This window comes from Anomalospiza imberbis, chromosome 16, assembly GCF_031753505.1.
Source record: "Anomalospiza imberbis isolate Cuckoo-Finch-1a 21T00152 chromosome 16, ASM3175350v1, whole genome shotgun sequence".
Taxonomy (NCBI): Eukaryota; Metazoa; Chordata; class Aves; order Passeriformes; family Viduidae; genus Anomalospiza; species Anomalospiza imberbis.
Genome location: NC_089696.1, coordinates 4722622 through 4745000, shown reverse-complemented (window position 1 = coordinate 4745000; position 22379 = coordinate 4722622). Strand labels below are relative to the sequence as shown.

General features: G+C 36.7%; 1 protein-coding gene across 50 annotated transcripts in view; it reads right to left on the bottom strand.

Annotated features, from left to right (window-relative positions):
* Nucleotides 1-22379, bottom strand: part of RBFOX1 (RNA binding fox-1 homolog 1) — a 1156138-nt gene that overhangs the window by 5446 nt on the left and 1128313 nt on the right. For 12 of the 50 annotated variants that reach the window (XM_068206663.1, XM_068206660.1, XM_068206666.1 and 9 more), the window contains one exon: nt 10534-10586. The exons of the other annotated variants lie outside the window; for them this stretch is intronic. In XM_068206663.1, coding sequence (XP_068062764.1) covers nt 10534-10586 — 53 coding nt within the window. The remainder of the gene's footprint in view (nt 1-10533; nt 10587-22379) is intronic. 50 annotated transcript variants of the gene reach the window in all.

The following is a 22379-nucleotide window of genomic DNA, read 5'->3' as shown; positions in this document are numbered from 1 at the left end:
GGTTTAACCAGCGTTCTTGGAGAGGTGGCAGTTTCACCCTCCAATCCACTGTCACTTTTACTACTGTATATATAGTGGAGTCAGAAAATAAAATTTACTTTTTAAAATTCTTTTTCTTTCCTTTTACATCTAGCCTACTTCTGTGAGTTATTTTGTGTTGTAGTGTGACAGTTCAGCATGGAAAAGACAGACTGAACATCCCTGTCTCTGATTCTCTGCACAAACACAGGGCCAGACACACAGAGAAATCAAACCTTTTCTCTTTTCCAAGACTACATAACCATACATCTCGATGGAAAAAAACAAAAAGTAGAAAACAGTTCAGAAAGTACAAACTTCCAAGTGTACAGTTGTTCATATTCAGCGTTGTGAATTAGACTTTTTTCCCCCAGCAGGAGTGAAGCATTTCTGGTAAATGTAAGAGTATCTAAGTTCTTATAAAGCATTCTAAAGCCTGTTTCACTTCAAAGTGCATCCATCGTAGCTGAATGCCTTCAGTTGTACTGCCCTGTTTGCTTAGTAAATCCAAATTCCTATGAAGGGATAATACATTAAAAATTAATTAATTTATTTAAGCACCCCAAGTTCATGAGCCTGGGCTCTGTATCTCACCCCACAGCTGTGTTTGCTTTAGATTTGAGTAGAGAGGTCTTCATTGCTATCAGAGGGATACGTGAAATTCCAGGGGTAGCAGTGTTAGGCAATTGCTTTCCTTAAGACCTGGTCTGAACCTCAGGAAAATATGTGCACAAGGCTTGTATAAAATACATTAGTTCCTCTTTTGCTTCCAAAGCATTGATGAGTAAGGGATTCAATTTATATATCAATTCTATTTAAATATTTGGTATCCAAGTACACCTTTCTTTCGAAATTACCCAACAAGGGAAATGGGCAATTCCCACTGGAAAAGCAAGGGAAGGAAAGTAGCTCACATCAGTCTATGCTGGGTAAAGGACTTGGTGGTTCTCTGAGCTGGAGAGGCAGTTTGAGAGTTCTCTGAGCAGGTTTGACACTGATCCCCCACTCTGGAGCCTCTCTGGTAGGAAGAACTTCCATAAACCTCAGCTTGGAACCCTACACATTAGGATGCAAACATGATTTAGGGATTTGAAATACTCAGTAATAATCCTTTGTGTCTTTTTCATCAACACTGAAGGGAAGAAGACATTACTGCTCTATGCCAACTTTCAAAGTCTAAGAATTTTGAATATCATTATAATTCTAATTCTTTCCAGCCAAATTTCATTCCAACTGTATGAAAGCATCTAGAAAACATCTAGAAATTATTAATTTAAAGGCAGACATATTTCTCTCATGTCCTTAGCAACATGCAAGAAGAATTGCATGTACTATTATTTTACATGCTTTAATGCCATGATCATTACTTTATAGCAAAGAGAATTGGTATATTTCCTTTGTTTTTCTTTTTTCCTGATTATCTGCTATCGCTGCAATGCTGAGCAAGGGCTGTAAATCTATATCTGTAAAAAATACATTATTTTTGGTCCAGTGGTAGGGCTGCATTGTGCCTCCATCCCACCTCCCATTCCTGCAGGATCCTTGGCTCTGTCCCACTGCCTCGCAAGCAAAGCCCAATAGGTCACCCAGGATGGCACTAAGTGGCCCAAATGCAAGGGCCTCTAATAAGGAAGGACCAAGCCTGAATACCCAGGGCTCAGGCTGTATTAAATTATTATTATATTTAAGCCATCTACTGAAGTAACTGGCAAGTTTACAACATTGATGTAATATACCATGTTGCTAATAATATTATTATATCAATATTCAACAGAAATCTTGACAACTGATGGGAAAATATGGATAAACACACACATTAAGCAATTTCAAAGGATGAAAATATGACTGGTTCAACCCGATATTGACTTCTGAGTACATTTTTATTACCCTTTTTTCAAAGTAGTAATGACTTATTGTCAGTGTTTTACATTGCTTTTTTCATCCTTCCATATAAACTATGTCTCTTTTCTTAAAACAAGAGATGTGAAGAAATCCTAATGTGAGAACTGTGACCAAAGTTAATCCTTGCTCCTTAAAAATAATGTTTTATATTTATATTATGATAATGCTAAAGCTTTTACTGTGATATTAACATAGAAATGTTATTGCAGAATTAGTGATGCTTACATCCTTGTTAAAATAACAAACACTTGTTTTTCTTTTACAGGATATTGAAATTCCACTTAAACAAATGTGTCCAACGTAAACACAAAATAAAATATAAAAGGAATTCTTCCATATCTTCTGTAAAAGAAAATATATAAAATTAAACTGCACAATTTTCATTTTTGCACTCTCCTGAATACACTTGACAAATGTAAGCACAAACATGGATGAAAATATTTCCAAAGGGGAAAGAACACATGCTCAGATATTATCTGGGAAAAAGATGCATTGAAATTCCTCTGTGATGAATAGATTTTTTTTTTTCTCCTCAGGGTGACCTCTACCTTCAGAATATGATGGTTTTATTATGATTAATAAATTTCATTTCCACAGAGGAAAGGAACAGTGTCAGCTTAAACTTAAAGCAAGTGGGTTTCTTTTTAAATGCTAATTTTTAAACACGCCCTTGCATGACACCAAATTTAGAAGCTCAGAAGGTTAGCAGAATAGATTCTGATTTCCAGGCTGAAAATAGGAAGAAGGATTTAAACTATATTGTCACACTGCAAATCAGTAAGCTGCTTCAGTCCCACACACACTGCTTCACTTACTCACTGCTGTGCCAGCGTGCTTACTTCTCATCACAATTAGTGGCATTTAAATGCTTTGTGATAATTTACACTGCAAATTATCATTCTAGGTAAACAACTTAGTAAAATTTAGAGCGTGCCAATGGTAAGGTTGTGAATAAATTAATAGTCGAAGCCATTCTCTGTGTATTTTACAGGATGATAAAACAGTGTATCCAAAGCAATATGCACAAATTCTTGTCTCAGAACACAGCTGATGAACAATTTTGATGCATCACTAACTAGAACAAGGTATACTCCTCTGTTTTCCACTATATCTGGGACAAGCATTCAGGACATCATGGGAAAAAATACGTTTGCTAGCATTTTGTTAACATACTGACACTGGTTCTTAAATAGCTGGACAAACAACTTCCTGGGAAATAACAGAAAAAACCCCAGTGGAGCCATGCTAACTTCTGTAAATGTAACCATAAGCTATCCACCAATAGATGGCATGTTCTTTACTTATGCTATGCCTTAATCTCTTCAATCATTTTCAGCAGAGGGTTTAAAAATGCTAAAATACTACATAAAAGGACCATTTGTTGTTCATTGATTGATTTTTTTTTGAAAAAGTAATTTATAAAGGGAAATTGTGGGATTTAGTTTATCAGGACCTTTGAAAGGGAGTATCTTTCTAAGTAATCAGTAGCAGGTGTTGTTGAAGTCTAAAAATTGGGGAATTCTGTGCCTCTTTGATCATAAATGCCATTTCAGGATTTAAAATTCTTTAATAGCATGGCTGCATTTCCATACACATCTGCATTTAGAAGCTCCTAAATATCATACACACTATAGTGCTTAATAACAGAACTAATAAGGAAAAATTCACCACATAAAATATGAATGAAGTTAACACATTTTCCTCAAGTGATCTGAGAAGTATAGAAGGAGAAATTTAAAGAATTTGATACAGATATTTTACTTATCATTATCAACTGCCCTATATTTTTTTCAAGTCTACATATCGCTGGAGGAACTACAGAAAATTATGAACCTGCTTAAGAAATACAAAGAGAGAAGTTAAAACTTGGTCACTGCTTCAATCTAACTCTGACCTCAGCCACATTACAAGAAAAGCCTGTGTACCACTGGGAAGCTCATCTTTCAAACTTGTCCCCAGTATTATCCACTCTTTACCCACTCTGATTGCAATTGAACAATCAAGGAATAAAATTGCTTCTGGAAGAAATACAAGGAAAGCAAGGGTTACCTGGCCTTAATACCACATAAATACAGAAATTATTCCAATAATTAACTTGGTTCTCTTCCTCTTGGTCACAGAACTACCATGATCCCAAGAGATATCACACCAGCAGCACAGCTCCTCCCTATGCACACCAGTCACACACCACACTGCTGAGCAGTATTTTGGGCTCAATGGGTCAAACCTGTGCAGCAGGGGTAGCCCTTTAACCTCAAATTCATCCCACTGCAGTAGGGTGGTGTCTGCTTGCAACCAACTAATTAATTTAACTAATTAATTTAACTTTAATCTAACTCCATTTTAGATATTAACACCAAGGGACTGCGGGCATTTCAGGCACCTGAATCAACAAGAGGTCTTTACCTCAGAAGGAAATGGACAAAGATGCCTCTGAAGTTTTTACTTAAGATCAAGGAAATCTACTGATAAAAACAATTTCCAGCTGTTTTCCTTGATTGGAAAGGTTAAGAATGCAAAAATTCTCCTTGCCAAGTGTTGGATGCACGCTATCAAACACTGAGGTCACTGTACAAGGGAGGACCATCACATACTTTATTCATAGCATCTTCCTCTTCCATGACCTATAATGTGCTACAGATTTGTGATGTGGAGCAGAGAAAGAATTGGGAAGTGACAGGCAGCACAATAAAGAGTGAAACTTCAAGGTGTACTGCAGGGCTGAACTCCTGGTGCCTGCAGAGCCATAAGGGATTTCCTACCACTACAGTACTAACACATTCCTAGGTTTTCTCAGAATAAGAAACTTGACCAGCGTCTGCCAGGGGTAGAGGGCAATAATGAAAGGTTTCCATGAAAGGATGCTCATAAATATGTCATTGATGAAATATTAAAAGCACTGTTTACTTTTTCCTGCAAGTTGGGGAAAGGAGAAAGTAGAGAAGCCTATGCAGACTTTTCTGTAGTGATGAATTTCCAATTCTTGGCTGTTTACTTCTGTATGTCACATCTCAGTTCGGCCAGTTAATTTCCTCTCTAATTGACAGGCATGTTTTGCAGCAGTTTCACTGATGCTCAGATGTGGTTTTAATTTTGCTTCTGTTTGCTAGCCTGTATCTTCTTTTAAAATTTGTGAGATGTTTGCAGCCAGCCAAAGCTGAGCTGCCATCTTCTAAAACATTTAAATAAACATGATTGATACTGGTTAATTTGCAGAAACACAGAAAGGTAACAAACAGCAGCACAAGTGACTTTTCCCTGAGCTGATGCTGGATAACTGCAAACTGGAGCAATCCTAGGCACAGATGTCAGCTTAAAAACTCTCATTCAGTTTCAGTCTTGCTGTGTGGATTCACACCAGAGTGGGAATTGAATCTGCTGCCTAGTCAAAAGTCAAACAGAATTCTATGCACCACCACCTTTCTGTGTAGCTTCTATCCAAGAAACTTAGATTTTATATAAACTTTGTTTAAAAAAGCCACTGGGGAATCTGGGGCTTGCCATCAGGTGACACCTAAACCCAACTCTATTTCAATGACAAAAAAAGCATTTCTTAGGTCTGTAAAACATTTTCTTATTACTATTGCTGTTATTTTTAGAGGCAATAAAGCTTGAAGAAATTCTTACCTCGTGAAATAATAAATATACTAGGTACATTATTTATAAAATTTTAAAGCAGTCTTTTGTGATCACATATAAAGTTCTGCAACCATAGCGTTGTTTTATGTTTATTTGCAATATGATAATCTCAAGATATTAAAACTGAATCCTTGCTCATTTAATGGACTTGTATACACCCATACATGCACACACACAAATCATCTTTCATGTACTCTAATTTTAGCCCACCAGAGAAAAACCAATCTAATTGCTTCATTAAAAAACCAGCACAGGAGATGCACACGTGCCTATAGGCACTTGTTGAGGAGAGACACAGATTATTCACTATTTCTGTTATCAAAGGAGCTTCACATTGCAAATCCTCCATTTACAAATGACAGGACCTCAGCTTTCCTTAATCTTGTCGTGTTGTCACATTTGAGCAGCCATGCGAACTGACCTAGAACCGCGAGCACCGGGCAGGCAAGCTGTCACACAGATAATGACAGCCACGCCAGCCAGGGCTTCCACTGGGTGACAAAAAGGAATTAATCAAACCTCATGAAAGGACAACAGAGGATAATCAAAGTGTTTACTGATTTTTATCAACTGGTCCAATAGCTGAACATCTTCAGCATACAACTACTCAGAGCAGTAAAAGCTGTGACAAATGGAATTCCATATAAGCAACTATTTATAGCAGCAGTAAATGCAAGTTTAAACTGCCAACATAAAGGACACTTGAATTTATAGAAGAAGTTAAATTTTGTGCATTAGTGCAACATTTCCTACTCTTTCCAGAGCAAAAACTTCAGTATCTGCTATTTTTCACAGAGAAGAGCAGTACAGCCTTAAATAAATACTAGCACAAAGACCATGCAGGTGCTCCTTCATCTTCGTTTTTTTTGGTTTTTTTTTTTTTTTTTTTTTGATTAGCAGAAGAGCGTAGCATAATAATAAAAGCATCTCCTCGAAAATGGTTATTTTCCCAAACTGCTTCATGAAATGAAGTCAAACCCATTGGCAGCAATAGTGAAGGAGAAGAACCCCTCTTAACTGAGCATATGTCTCCACAGCAGTTCTAACAGGCTGAAGGAAACACCTCTGAAGCTGCATTCTTCCAAAGAGTTTGGATTAGACTCTTTCAAATTCCTTTGTAAGAGTATGATCTAATCACTATCTCCTACCAGACACATGAACAGGTCAATGAGATGTATGCAAGTTCATATGGGAAAATTTTGATCAGCTACAATTATTTATGTACCTACCCTTGCAGAGGTAGGTTTGCCACAACAGGCACTACAGCCATTCTAAGCACTTTATCAAATATTAATTTGTTTTAAATCAGTATCTCCATATTTGCTATTGTTCAATGAATTAAATTTGTGGCAGTGCTAGTGCTGACAGGTTAATGATAGTATATAGGAAAATTGCAATGACTGGAGCAATTGCATTTGTTAAAAACGGCCAATATTCTCTTCAAATATTTCAATAGCACAAACCCCACGGTTTGCTTATTGAAGCTGCTTGCTTTTATTCAACATCTTTCCTGGAGTTATGAAGTTAAACCTTTCAAAATGTTTAATCTATTTTGGAGACTGTATCTTTCTCCAAATGGAGGTCAATAACTTAATTTATGACTGTCAACTTCTAAAGCTTTATAAAGCATTTCTTTTGCTTGCATGCAGACACACACACACACACAGACAGAATCCTTCCTCCTGGGACTGATTCTGCTCAAAAATGTAAATAAATACAGTCACAATTGGACAGGTGTTATATCCACTTCCACCATACTTCATTCCAAATTCAGCTTTATATATACCCTTGCCTTTCTCTCTGTTATTTCAAAATCATAAACTGCAAATACACTTGGGAGAAAAATAATACCAAGCATGCATCAGCACTGGATTTTTTTTGCTTCTACATAAAGGTTGGATAACAGTTAAAAACTGGAAGAAGAGAGAGAGATAATATAAATGTGAAATAATAACCCTGTGCCATTTTTATACAAAAAATATAAACTATCATTTGCAGGTACATCTGAGAATGCACTTGCAAAAGACACAAAAACTGCTTTTTCTTTACAAACTATGAATTTTGATGCTACAAAACCTAAAAGAGAAAAAAAAATAGATTGAGCACTGATTTGAAAAATCCACTAAGAATGCTAAAGCTGCAAAATTAACAATGTTCTGCAACCGACATGTAAATAAGCCATAGGTTTATTCTGGGTCTCATTCTGATTAATCCAGAGACTGACAGGGCAGATGCCCTTTGCCCCCATCAGACAAGAACATCAGGATTAATTCTCCCCTAGTGCAACTATAGCCAGGAATTTGCTAAAGGAAGGTCCTCAGACATCCTTGTTAAAATTCCATCATCAAACCAAGAGGAGTTTCTTATAGTTTCCCTGTCTCTGTTCTAGTTCAGATCTGCTTGCAAAGCCTTTAATCATGTCTGCCAGAGAAGATCTATCCCAGAAGTGCAGAACTTCTCTTCTGAACAGTAATTATTTTTAGCCTCAGAATGCACTGGATGCAATGAAGAGTGAAATGCTTTTAAATTTCCCATGGAAGGATCCCTCTGTCAGATATCTGAGGAGGTTTCCCTTCTGTAATGTGCATTCAAGAACAGACAGAGATACACAAATAGAGATGTGTTTATGGACACAAATCTCTCATTAACACATTTATCCACTCAAGATTACTTTATTCCCAAATAAAAAAAGATACCATGTGGCTGAGGGCTAAGTTTCCTCTGGCAGGAATGATGAAGGATTGAGAAGAAAAGAGTGAATATTACCAGCAGAACCACCCAACTTCTCCCATTTCCAGTTGATGATCAGCTTCCAACCAAAGCTTCACTTGTTATATATTACCATTTGTAATCCAAACACACCCATCCTTTACAGGGAGGCAATGCAAACAAACATATACTCACATTTCAAATATTGAGCATGTTTATAAGTATCTTCACTTGATATCAACTTTCAAGCACAGTAGAATTACTGTCATTGAGCTTAGGAGCACTAAAAAAGCACTATAAAATCATACTGCAGGTGTTTTGCATGCATCTGAAAAACCACAGGAAGGTTAGTTTTGGTTCTCAAAGTATCTCTATGTTTGCTCCATGTATTACAACATAAAACATCAGATAACAAAAAAAAATGGGAAGTCAACTTAGAAATCCAAAAGACCAAATTCAGCTTTAGCAATTTGACTCACAGGAATACGGGCCAGAGAATTACTTTTTTATGAAGTCAAAAATAATTTAAATTCTATTACTGAAATGTAGGTATATAAGAAACAGCAGGAACAGGTTTTCATCACCTTTCTCCTTCATATTTAGTGCAAAAAAAAAAAGTTACCTATAGTCACCTGTGATGGATATGTTTATCATATGCTCAAAACAATGCCTAACAAAAATACCTTCTTGTTGAATCCATTCAACATAGGTAATCAACTGGTAAACTGAAAAGTTTTAACAAATACACACAGAGATCCATTTCCTTTTGTGTAAAGTTCACTGAAGGCACTGATAAATGAAATTTTTATTTTATATAAATAATATATTTTTGATTAGAATTCTAAAAAAGTAATATATGGAATATCTGTAATAAAGTCTCGGGCACTTAAATTGTGCCTCAATTGAGAGAGAAAAATTTCTTTACTAGAACAAGAATTATTGCTTAGAAGGGTTCACTTTGCAAAACTGGACCCACAGACCCCACATCTAACTCAAGAATTCCAAGTTTAAAAATTGCTAAAATAAATATATTTATTCTTACTTAGCAAAGCTTAGATTTACAAATTAACAGCCTCCCTACCACAGCTCACTTCAATGAAGAGCTGAGCAGGAAGCTCAAATGAAATAACCAAAGCTAAAATCCAAGTTGAGTGATATGAAGAATGTGACAAATGTTGACTTCTCAAAATGTATTTACTTCATAATTTAAAGACTTGGAAAAAATCTATGTTAAATCAGGTTTTACTACAGAAGAACTTTTCAGATTACCACCAAAAATGCTACAGCTAGCATAGAGATTACAACAGTTTTAGCATATTTTGGGTTTATCTATGACCAACTTTTCCATAAATAACTGTTCTCTATTTGTTTCTATGTAGATCATCATGGCATAAACAGAAATCTCGTCACCTTTCATTTATTTCTGCTAATATAAAACTCTATCAACAAACACTTCTTAATACCAACATTTGATTTCACACTATATACCCTTTCATCCTTCAACATGAGAAGCTTCTATGAACTTGATTTTTTGCACAACATTATTGGCAGAATAAGTCCCAGCACCATTACTATTTATTTTAGCCTTTTGATTTCTTATGTAGTAACATAACACCGTCCTTACCTGAATTAAGACTAAGCTTGTTCAAACTCTATTGCTTAAAAGAGAGAAAACCTCTTGACACATTCAATATCTTTTTAAAATATAAATTAACCTTTTAAAACATTGTTCATTCTTCTGTACCCATGGCTTACAACATGATAGTATATGGAGACTTTTTACTTACTAGAGAGCGATCCTCTGAAGGCACAGACCCTCTCTCCCACTATCTCATCCATAGGATAGACTTTGTGAGTGCTTTAGGGTCTGCAATACCCTTGTGGGCATCATGTGCCCCCAACGAGTCGAAAAGAAAATTGTTACATCTATAGCACTTACAATGTCCTGCACACATCTAAGCCTTGGCTCTTCTCATCAGTTCTGTTTGGTTTGACTTTTGAAAGTCCTGAAGCTTTTATCAGAAGGTTTAACATATCCTTACACACTACCATACTTAAACTGGAAACAAAACACCAAAGTCAGCCAAATAACCTAATGCCTTTTACATGGCAGAACCTATAGGCTGAAGCTATAAATTCATTAAAGTATTCCCAAGATTTATACACTACAGACTTTCCTATGCTTTGTCTTACGATTAAATGCAGCATGTGAAAAAGGATATTGAGACCTGGATGGATGCATCAAGAAGTATCAATGATTGTTACCTGCAGAGGTGTTACAAGAAATTTCATCTGCTGCAACGAAGACGAATTGATTTCTGCAAGAGAAGATAAAATTCACAATACTGCTTGCTGACTGGGAAATGTGCTAGCTGCCAATTGACTTGATGTTTACAGATGGGGTAGGGGAAGGGTGCTTAATTTTAATGAATGTAGCAAGAAAAAGTGTTGAGTACTATAGAGTTTATAAGGATCATGAGGTAGACATGCTGGGATCTTTTAAATGAAATAATGGTGACATTTGGATATGGACTATGTACAAACTCTTGCATTGGAAGCTTCATGTTTAGTGTTACAGATATGTCAATAAATTTATGAAGTCTAATAAAAATAAAACAATATATTGATATTAAAGGGCACTACTGCAAAATATGTAAAAAGCGCTTTTGAAAAAAAATTAAATTGCAATTTACTTGGTGCATCAGAAAGGAGGATATTGAAATTAAAATATTTTGCTTTTTCTATGTCTAATATGACTGCAATCAGAAAATTAATTTTCTGCTCTTTATTTAAAAAATGACATAGTATATTCTCATATACTGTCATCCAAATACATAGAAAAGTTTTTTGCAGAATCTCAGGAGAATAAGCTAGAGATATGAGTAACTTAATATAAACTTTCTCTTGCAAAATTCTTTTTTAAACCAGGTAACATAAAAAGAGAAACGCTAAATGCACTTGTATTTCAAAATTCAGAAAACTTCATTGTGGCACAAATCCTGATTTCTCCTTTCTGAAATCTAAGCAACCAGGATCTGGGTTAGTGGAAACCATGTTTAAGGATTAACATCAAATGATTCCTTCATATGCATATACACAGCTGCCTCGGGGTATTTTTGTGCTGTGCAGGGTTAATGAACCCGGGTGCAGAGTTAACACTCGGGTGTGGTTTCCTCCCAGCTGCACACAGCCCCTGCACTGCCAGGCACAGCAAAATCCTGACACTGAGCTTTGCACAGCCTTAAAGCCAGTCTAACAACCAGGAGCCAAAGGATGCAGGCTAAGGACTGCCTGGAACTGCTCTGCAAGCATTAAGTGCTGAGGATCCTACTGAAAACCATGCAGGAGCAAACGTTCCTCAGGGGCAGAAAAACCTTGGGGAGTTAAGCCCTAAGGGAACAAAATCTATTTCTATTACTTCACCTCCAATGTATCAAGAGATTTGAAATTCTCCTTTAGAAATCTGTGAACCTTGTTACTTAGAGGTTCACATTTGAAGGGGGAAAAAATAAATCCAAAACCAAACAAGGAATCTGCACTTTGCACTGCAGGGACAGGATTGCATCGGTCCAAAAGCAGATCACTGCCTCTGCCCTAGCAGAAATACTGGCACTGGCTGTTAGCCTGAGCTTAGTGATCAAATTGCACATTCTTGCATTTGCAACTCTTCATTCAGTTCCATTAACAGCTTTGCTCTTTATTTTGTCATCTGCAACAGTTTCAGGAGCTAATGAGATTTACCTAAAAAATAATGCTAATGACATGAATTTAAAAAACCACAGGGGGATAAATTTTACATTATAAATACAGAGCTACTCTGTATTTCATAGGTAGCATAATTTGTCACTGTATTTACTGCTACCACCTCTGTGGCAATTATAGACAGGAAAAGTTAGGTGCTTGCCTAAAAGAGCCAGTAGCAATGCAGATTTACCAGCTACTGTTTTACAGAAAATCCTTCTGACTCATTTCTATGAAGTTGTTAAACTGCCCTCTCATCTAAATTAAAAGATTACTTTTCCTTAAAAACTGCCTCTTAAGTGGTTACTGTGAAGCTCCCTTTGTTCCTCTCTGTTCAGAACAGTAGAACATTTAGCCACAGATTCTCCATTTTCAGATGTTAAAGTACAGAATTATCTGCAAGGGTAATATGCTGGGTTAGTACCTCCAGGAAGACCCCAGAACACTAATGCAACTTGTCCTTTGAAATGACAAATATTATTTAAACTGTTCCAAAATCTTACTCTTTTTAAACCAAGTCTTTACTAATTGCTGGGAAAAAACTAATAAAAAAAAAAAATAAACCCAAAGTGATACCTATTTGAAAAAAAAACTGCTATAAACATCTCTTGTTATACTGCTTCATAGGAAGTAACTAATCTGCTTTTGTAAGGTTAATTTCACAACTCCATACACAACTTTTAAAAGTAGGAAGTTACATATTGGCCAGCATAGCAACCGTGAGAATGTAAAGACTAGAGGCTGGAGTCCAAGAAGCCAGTTCAATATTTTATAACTAATTAGGTATTATTTTTAGCAATTGGAAATTATAAATTCTTAGGAATTAGAAATTCTTAAGCACTTTGCTGCCTTTAATGTTCTTACAGTGGCAGGATTTATTCAGCTAAATTCCATACTGTTTAGACAGACCCAGAGGGGAAACTGCTCATCAGAGGCATCACAGGTATCACAGCTGATGGCTACAGCAAGGGTTAACCCTTTGTGTGGGCAACCCCAGGGCCTGCAAAAGGAGTCCTTGGGAGTGAAGCTGGCTCTGTGGGGCACCAGAGCCCGTCTGTCCTAAAGCAGGTGTGGAGCAGAGGTGGCAAAGGACAGCTCACCTTGCCCAGTCCTTTGCAATTGTGGAGTGTTCCCTTTAAAGACCCATTCTTTGCACTAACTCTGTCGAGCACACAAGGCTTGAAAATCTCACAAGGAAGATATGATGAAAATTCATGATGCGTTTTAGGTTGGTTTAGTGTTCCTCATCACTGCTATACTTTTAATGATTCAAAAAGGTGCAGGAATTGTAAGTGGACCCAACTTTATTATACAATAAGCCCTGCTCAATTAAGATACAGAATCACTTCCATAATTTAATTTGTGTATTAACAGTGAAAGTATAGAACCAATTTTTTACTGTTCACTGGTTAATACTTCAGATGTAAAAGAACACAGATTTAAACAAAATAAACTTTTTTTAAAATATTTTTTTAAAGTTGTTACTGGCTGTGGGATAGAAAAAAAAACTCAAAAAACAAACAAATTTAAAGGATAACATGACAAATGCATTGACCTGAATGTACAGTTGGATATATCCAACCTGCCAGATCCTCATACCCTGGGCTAAGTGCAATCCTTTTAAGTGCAGGAGTGGCACCTTTTGGCAGTCTGAGCTCTCTGATGTCTCTCAGGCAGTGTGGGTCAGGAAAATGTGCTGCTGGGACTCCAAATGGCTGGGTTCCATCTGAGCAGCTACTTCCCAAGGGCAAACACTCTGCATACTACTGCTTCTCTCAAGCCCATACATCAATTTTTATCTCTTCTAGCAAATTGAAAACTAACTCATTTTTTACCAGTATGGTAATAAAGATGGTTTTAAATTTTGAAAAAAAAAATGTTTAAACATTTGATATATATCCTGAATTCAAACAAGAACAGAAGGGGAAGACAACAGAAGTACTATTAAGTGATTTAGATGTGCTTTCTTCCTTTAGGGTAGTTACTGAACCTGCATCACACCATCTTCAATGGTTTGAATATGTTGTAATTTCCTCTGCTCCATTCCCTGTAGTCCCTTTGGCAGTAACAAATGTGTGTCTCCAAGGCCCCACATCTGACAGAAACCTCTCTCTTTTGGCACCTGCTCTTTCTATCCAGCAGACCTTTTGCATGCCCGATCCATTACAGGCTTTCTTTCTCTCTTCTTGAAACTGTCTGGTGAAAACATGCCATACTATAGAACAGAGATGTTATATATATTGAGGGGTTTAAATTCTTTAATCACTGGAGCCTGAGCCTTGTCTTTTCTATGGGTGTCTAATATAAACAAGTACTTCTGCAACGAAATACCTGACCCATAAATGATCTGCCCACTTTACTAATGGAAAATTCAGAACCTGGAAGTGGAGGATAGGAAGAGATTCAGAGAATTGGTCTCAGACACTATTTTTTTAATGACTTGGGGGATGTAACTCTCATGAAACACAATTCCAACCTAAGTTCAGAATAAACTGCTACCCTGAGTGCTTCCTCTAAAATTTTCCATGGAGTCATCCCACCCTGGGGAAGGAAGAGCTCCTCTGTGTCTGAACTAGTCCCCACTCCTCCAAAAGCACCAGCCTCCCACCCCCTTTCTCTCCTGCAGTGACTGGCCCTGCTGCTCCTCGGGTGTACAGAGCTCCCAGGTGTCTGGGCATTTCGAAACTTAGGTCATTATGGGTCAAAAACCTATGCAGGACACGTGGGGCCAGTGAGAGCTCTGTGTGCCCTCTCGTCTCCCCAAAATGCTGGGTAGCACTAGGACTTCTCACCACTGTTTCACACAGCACATGACTGAGAACAAAATTTTGGCACACACCTAATTTCACCCATGACTTCCAGAAGTTTCCAATTCCTCCTCCTCAGCCTAATAGAGCTTCCTTAAAATGGAATACTAGAGGTCAAAGGGGATTTTAAGAAATTAATCACACTGTCTCTAGGAAATTTGAAATGTAGAAGAAATGATAATCCACTAACATAAAATTATGATGCTTTGTAGACCTGAATTCCTGGGCTTTGCTGACAAATTTCATAAAACTATACAGAAATTATTTTGCCTAGCACAGAAGTTCGGACCCCCACCCAAAAATACAGCAACTGCTGAAAACAGTGCAGAGCCCTAGAATATCAAAATTTAGGATGAAGGCAAACACAATATTGAACAGAAGTTACAGTGGGAAGGTTTAAACTATATTTAATCAGTTGACTTTTCTGGTAGGACTGCCATTGGATTGACAAACAAAGCCAGTATTTAGAACTCAGGGATCAGAATATCAGCTGGTAAAATTGATGCAGCTTTACCAAAAGCACTGACTTCCCTTCCTGGAGCTGCTCCAAACCAAACTCCCCAAGGATCCTGTGCTAACTATGGCATGCTGGGTTTTTCAGGAGTTATATGTGGCACATCTGTATATTTCTCCATTATTAAAGATATTATGTATTTCCTTTGTGTTCTAAACGTTAAGACTTTGCTGCTCTTGTGAGGACCCTGATGTTGAGGGCTTTTTCACCATGAATTTCAATATAGCTGACTGCTGGCTCCTTGAATGGTTTCTGCAATATTGAAGGAGGGACAAAGTTCCCCTTTATAATCATTTTATTAAGTCCTTCCCAACTCTCTCCTGCTGGTGTCCTAAATTTAAATATCAAGGCTATCAAAGAATTTAAACTTTTTAATATTAGCATAATAACTATAATTAGAAGGTTGATTTTGCTATTATCATGCTTTATATTCCCATTACTGTAAGATCAAAGTACATTACCATACCCATAGCATTTGAATCACAACACAAAGACAACTAAACAACTTCACAGCCATACCTATATGATATATTAAAAGAAATAAGAATAAAATTGTAAATAATTCATGTGGTATCAAGCTTCAACAACACTAACAGTGACTTGTTTGACCTGATGTGCATTAGGAAGTCAATTAGACAAATTTCTTCAATGTCAGGTTCTTTTTCTCTGCAGAATTTCTTGTTCAACCTAACCAACGATGATGCCAAGACAGAGAGGAAGATGTGGATATTTGGCTTTCACTGAGGTCCTCTGCTCTCCTCATCACAAGATAATGCTCTCTTACATCCATAATACCTGACCGTTTCTTCCCTGAAATTTTGAGGCAGGCCTTGGAAGCAGATAGAGGAAAACCCTGACTCAAAAGCAAAAAATGCAGCTATTTCTGTAGCAACTCCGCATAGAAAACACTAAATAAAGCTCATCAGCTCGTCCATCTGCCCGGGCTCAGCTGCCACTGCAGAAGGTGCTGTGTCCCCCTGGCCTCCCCGGGTCCCTCCTGTCCCCAGGAAATGTCACCACAGCCCTGTTCCCCGGCAGCTCAGCCCAGCCCTTCATTCCCCTGCCACATTCATCACCTCTGCATTGCTCTCAACTGCGTCCTCTTTGCGCTCAGTACAGGACATTTCTGTGTGCTTTAGCCAAAGACAGGATGTCTCTACCAAAATTCAGAGTGCCAAAGACAGCAGGAGAGAGAAAAGGAACAAAATCTCTCATCAAATTTTGTCCTGCTACCAATCACACAACTTCTTGACCAGAAATAATTTCTTTTAATACCAAAAAGTATTTTTGTAATTGCAAAAAACATGCCTTCAAGAAAACAAAAAAATCAACCCCCAGCTCTTCTGGACACCAATGGAAATGTGTATTCCCATGCCCAGTGATATGCCTGCATTATTTCATTTACTCAGAAAAAAAAAAAAAAAAACAAAAAAACCACCAACTAACCAACCAACCCAAAAGCCTAAAGGGATTAAAAATACCTAAAGGGAAAATGGCCAACAGAAGGTGCTTTCTCATAATTTGTATTCTTATCTCAAGCTTTCCCCAGCAGATGGGCAGGCTTTTTTTTTATTTTAGCCCTGATATTGAACTAGCTGAACAACCCACTCAAATTCTAGAAGAGAGACACTCCTTTTAGCACAGTCCAATACTGGTGCTGTAAAGCAGATTGCAGGAATGTCCCCGCTGCACACAGGGTGGATACAATAATTCTGCCCTGGCAGTGTCTTGGATACAAACACCCCCTCTCTCTCCTTCCACTAGCCCTCGGTATAAAGAAAATTTCTGGCAAATAGATGCAACCTTCCAGCTTAGTGTTGTTTTTTTCTTTTAATTTTTTTTTAATCAGAGCTATATGAATAGACTTGGGTCTAACTCATAATCACCTGCTGCATCAGGGGAATTTTTTGATGTATGATCATTCAATATATTATACCTAGGAGGAAATTATTTGTTATTAATAATGCAATACACAGAGTCTAAAGATGAATATTTATCTGCAAGAGGAACATGTGATTTTTAAGTAAATCTGGACATTTTAAAGTAAACCTAAACCTAATAAGTGAAATTCTGAATACCACTCAGTTCCGAGCAGAATTCATACTGATCTCAGTAGCAGAACTTCTCTAAAATTATTGGCCTTTTAGTGTGATTAACACAGTCTAGGCACTTAAATTAAAAACTTGAGGAAGTAGTGCAGTAATTCTATTTCAGAAGTGCTCCACATCAGCAACATAAATCGATGTCATTATGATCCAGGACTGCTAAATTAAGGCTATATTTGAAGTCTTAATATTTATATTTGAAAAAATTGTTTATTACTATATTTTGGACATATTGTTCATTCTCTTTAGGGCAGAGAGCATTTTGAAGTCAGCCTCGTGCAAAGAATCAGTATTTAATCACTAAAATACATTAAAAAATAACCATTTATTTAACTGGGGGATTTGTTCTTTTTGCACGTCATGGCATTCTTAAAATAATGCCTCAAAAACATACTTTATATTTGTTTCTGATTTCATAGCAATTATTACTGTTTACTAGTAACCACCATTTTATCCACTCGAACTTTCCTAACATACAGAGATATCATTATAAACTTCAGCAATTATGAATAGCAATTCTTTACATTATATTAAATTTGGAATGACTTTACAAATTAGTTGACAGCATAATTTCTTTCCTATTTTAACTAAAATACAATATACATGAAAACCTTGCCAGGACTATTTAAGAATTCATTCAAGAAAAACGAAACAAACTTTAGAAGCTGGTACATGTTTGGTTTACACAAAGTCCTTACTTTATTTTTTTTTTTTTAATGCATGTATATTAAACACCCTACAGCATTTTTCACTACAAATTTCTTTAGGATACATGGATAAACATTCTATTCCCACTCCTGCAGTATTCCTACAATCTGATGTTTGCCTCAGGTGGGCTCCTAGAGAATCAGCGGCTTGACAAGCCCAAAGGAATATGAAAAAAAATCTATTTAAATACCTCATCAAATGTGTTAGGCTCCTCAGAGGTGTGAAACGCTACAGTAAAAACCTGCAGAAGCGTAAATTGCCTCTTTCTTGATTAATTTCATCAACATTGTTATTTAAAGTTTGTCCTTCTAATACTTCACCAACTTGCCAGAGCACACTGCAAATTACACTAATCCATACAGATATATCCATGGCATCCCAGTTTTATTAATACCATTTCATTCCTTTATCTTCTGTCTTCCTCTTGCACAATGCTCTTAATTCCTGCTTGCTTTTAAAGCACTCGGGTTGACAACACTTAGAGCACGTCCTAATCTGCCTCTTTGTGGTCTATCAAGCCAATGATCTGAGAGCTGAGGAGTGTGTAATTAGCCACTGACATGTCCAAAGGAACTGTTATGGTCTATCATGTCACAGGCAGTGACCCAATGGGCTGGAACAGTTTTGGTCCGCTGGATCAGGAATCAATGTTTTAGCAACTCCCCAACTCCGTATTTCTCCAGTCTGCTGAGTACAACACTGAAAAATTTTAAAGTCACACTTTCTTCCAATATCCTCTAAGAGCAAAGAAGTTTTTATGAGCTAGTAATGAGATAATTTCTACTTTAAAAATGTTAACCAGTCCTTTCCCCTCCCTCCTTTTAGAGAAAAGGTATGAATATTTATCAAAATAATATATTCATAATCACAGTTATTTACTATGAGCTTTTACATTAGAATAAGGAACTCCAAAGTTAAAAGTCAGGTTACATAACCAGATGTAGGCTGGATGAATTAAACAAAACCAAGAGAGGGTTTTGAAACAGAGATGTAGATGTCAGAATAGGTGCACTGATTGTGGTTTTTTTTGTTTGTTTTTTTTTTTTTTTTTGTTTTGTTTTTTTTTTTTTTTAATTTATTTTTTGGAACATGATGAGTATTTTACAGCTCGCCCTACATTCAAGAAGAACCTGGCAGCAAAAGTACTGAGCACCTTAAGCTTTGAGCACATCAGGAAGCCAGTTGTGGAAGTCTGGGCTTTAGTCTACCTCCACCTTCTCTCCCAGTTTTATCTTTACGATTTCCAGCATGGATGTCACAGCAGATTTCACAGAAGTAGCCTAGCCTTTCCTTGTCTATGGGGATTCCTAAAATATCCCTTGATACTGCAATGAATGAGAATGGAGATTAAAGGTAAGAGAAGTAGAAGCAGGGTATGAATGAAACAAGCTCTGATACAACAAAAGTTTAATAACTGGTGTTTGCCATAATTCTGAGCAGTAGCACTAAGCTTTTTCACTACTGTACACCCTCAGTTTTGAACTGGTGGAGGCGTTTTAGCAGTTCCCTGGATACTGTATGAATAGCCAAAGTACACACAGGTGAATCAAGCCTTCAGAGTAGCAGTAAACAGGTTAATTCCACCCAGCAGAGGAATGTATTCAAACATCAAAGCAGCTTCCTAGAACTGGTAGATTATGTTTTTAGCAGATGTAATTGTTTGCAATGTTTTCCTATGTTGATGTGACTCACTGAGTCTCCCCCAAAAATGCCATATCTGCAATATTTTAGAATGAGCCATGCTTCAATTATTGGAAAGCACTCTATGCAACATAATTTCATTTCAGGAAATTCCTGTCCAAATGTGCCACATGAAAGTCCCTGTTCATGGAATTTCAAATGCTTTGATGATTTTTTCCCCCTATAACATTTTCTTTACTCATATTCACCCACTTTTACTTTCTAACTCTAAAAGGTAGTGTTATGGTTATACTATGAGTCATATACTCCAGTCATCCCCAAAACTCTGAATGAACTAGGATGAAAATGGATTATGAAATATTAACATGACTCCAGTGATCCTCTAGTGTGCCAGAGATCACACAGGCATAAAATTCTAACAGGTAGATGGCCAAACCCACTACCTCTCTGTAACATCCAAGCCAATAATCTGATTTTTATTTGCAATAATAGGGAATAAAGAAGCTTTAGCTACCATACAGGATTGTCCAGGGGAAAAAAAAAAAAAAAAAAAAAAAAAAAAAAAAAAAACCCACCACAACAACAAACCAAAAACTAGACCAATAAAACATCAAACCTAAGCAGAAGAATTGTTAAATACATTCTCTGTTGCTGTTAGAAAAGCTAAGCACAACCTCTGTATCCAGTCACGGTGCTGACTGAACCTTTTCATTGTCAGAATTTGAGTAGCCTGCAATATGGGCTGTACAATTCCTCCTTAGGGATTACCCCCCAAACCTTTCCATTTAAGATTCCACTGGGATAGCAAAATATACAAATGTTGGAAGGTTCCAGCTGGAAGTTGAAAAGTTACCACTATATTCTAATTTTTTTTCCTCTTTCAATCTGATTCCTTTAGAAACTAAAATTGTGTAGAGAAGCGCTTTCTCCTTAATCTAAGAAGTTACAATTATGAAATGAATAAGCTACTAGATTTTAAAATATTTATGCTTCTGTAAAATTATTTCATGGCAAATTAAATTCTGGCTCAAGATGCTATTATATTTTATATGCAATCAAAACTTTAATTTTTAGTATATATCTCTAGTAATCCTCAATAAGAGAAAATAATTTGAATAAAAATAGAGTGTTTTTCATTGTTTAATCATAAAATAGAAGATTATATAGTCCATAATATAGTCCTCAGCTACAGAAGCTTACAATTTATATTTTGTCCTTTTCTAATCTTCATTCTAAATTTTCATTCTTTAATGAGCAAGTTTACTATTAAACCAAATCTGTACCTATTCTATTTTAGGATAACCTGAGCATAAATATCAAGTATTACTCTCAACTACTTGCCCAAACAGAACTGTAAAATATAATAAACTATTTCTATAGACACTATTGCTTTAAAAAAACTGAATGCTTCACATAGACATGTTTAAAATGTAAACTATTAGAATATCAGAATTTTATCAGTGGTACGATTTAAGATCTGGAAAACACGTAATTTCCATATGACAAAACCTTTTCTCTCAAATTTCATAAAACCCTAGGTATAACCACAGAACATGAAACACAAATTGATAGTGGGAGTTAAAAACAAAACGTACTTTTTACTACAAAATGTTATGTGCAAAATATTTTGGAATATGCCTTATTAAAAAAAAAAAAAAAAAAAGAAAAAAAAAAAAAAGATCAGCTTCCAGTGATGAGGGATTTAATCCAGACAACAAAGAGGTCAGTGGGAATGTCCCCACAGTTTGGAGTGAGGTTTAAGTTTGGTGTTACAGAAGGGGAGGGTGCTCAGAGCAGCCCCTCTGTCCGTGTGAGTGTGTGTGTGATGGATGGGAACGTGTGTGTATATATGGATACTGCCCCATCCATGTATAAACACACCTGGGCCCTGCGCGAGGACAGCAGGCAGCACAGGCTGTGACTCTGCCTCTCACACAGGGCTGCCTCCCTCCTGCCAGGGCTCTGCTCACTGCACTCCCAGACACTCTTGCACAAATATCGCTGGCAACGTTCATATGCGCGAAAGGAACATTTCTCTTACTCCGATCGAAGATGCAATAATCAAATCATAAAACACAAAACCAATAGCCAATCAATGTGAATAAGTCTGCCCATAGGCTTAATTCAAGCAAGCCATTCACTGAGCTATGTGATGGATCTGTCAAATCCAGTACAGCATTACAGACATACCAGCAACACCAAGTGAACATGCAATGACAAAATGACGATAGGCCCCACTGCCATGCTCAGACTCCTTCTACCTCAGGAATACAAAACTGGATGACCTTGCTAGTTTCTCTTACTTCAGACTTGGACAGAAACTAACTGTTGTTTTTTTTTTTTAAGATTGCATGAAAGATGAATAAGAGCTGTACAAATATTTTATTGACAAATGATTTAGTGTCTTTTGCACATCCTTACAATTATTTTTTCCAAATATGCTCAGTTTAGAGAGTTTGCCAGGCAAGTTCCAGACTGATGATGAAGAATATATATAGACCAATAGGTCCCCTTTTAGGACTTATACTAATTGGAAAACTTATCAGAAATATTTTAAATCTTGGCAAGTTAAACATAATTTTTTTTGATCCACTT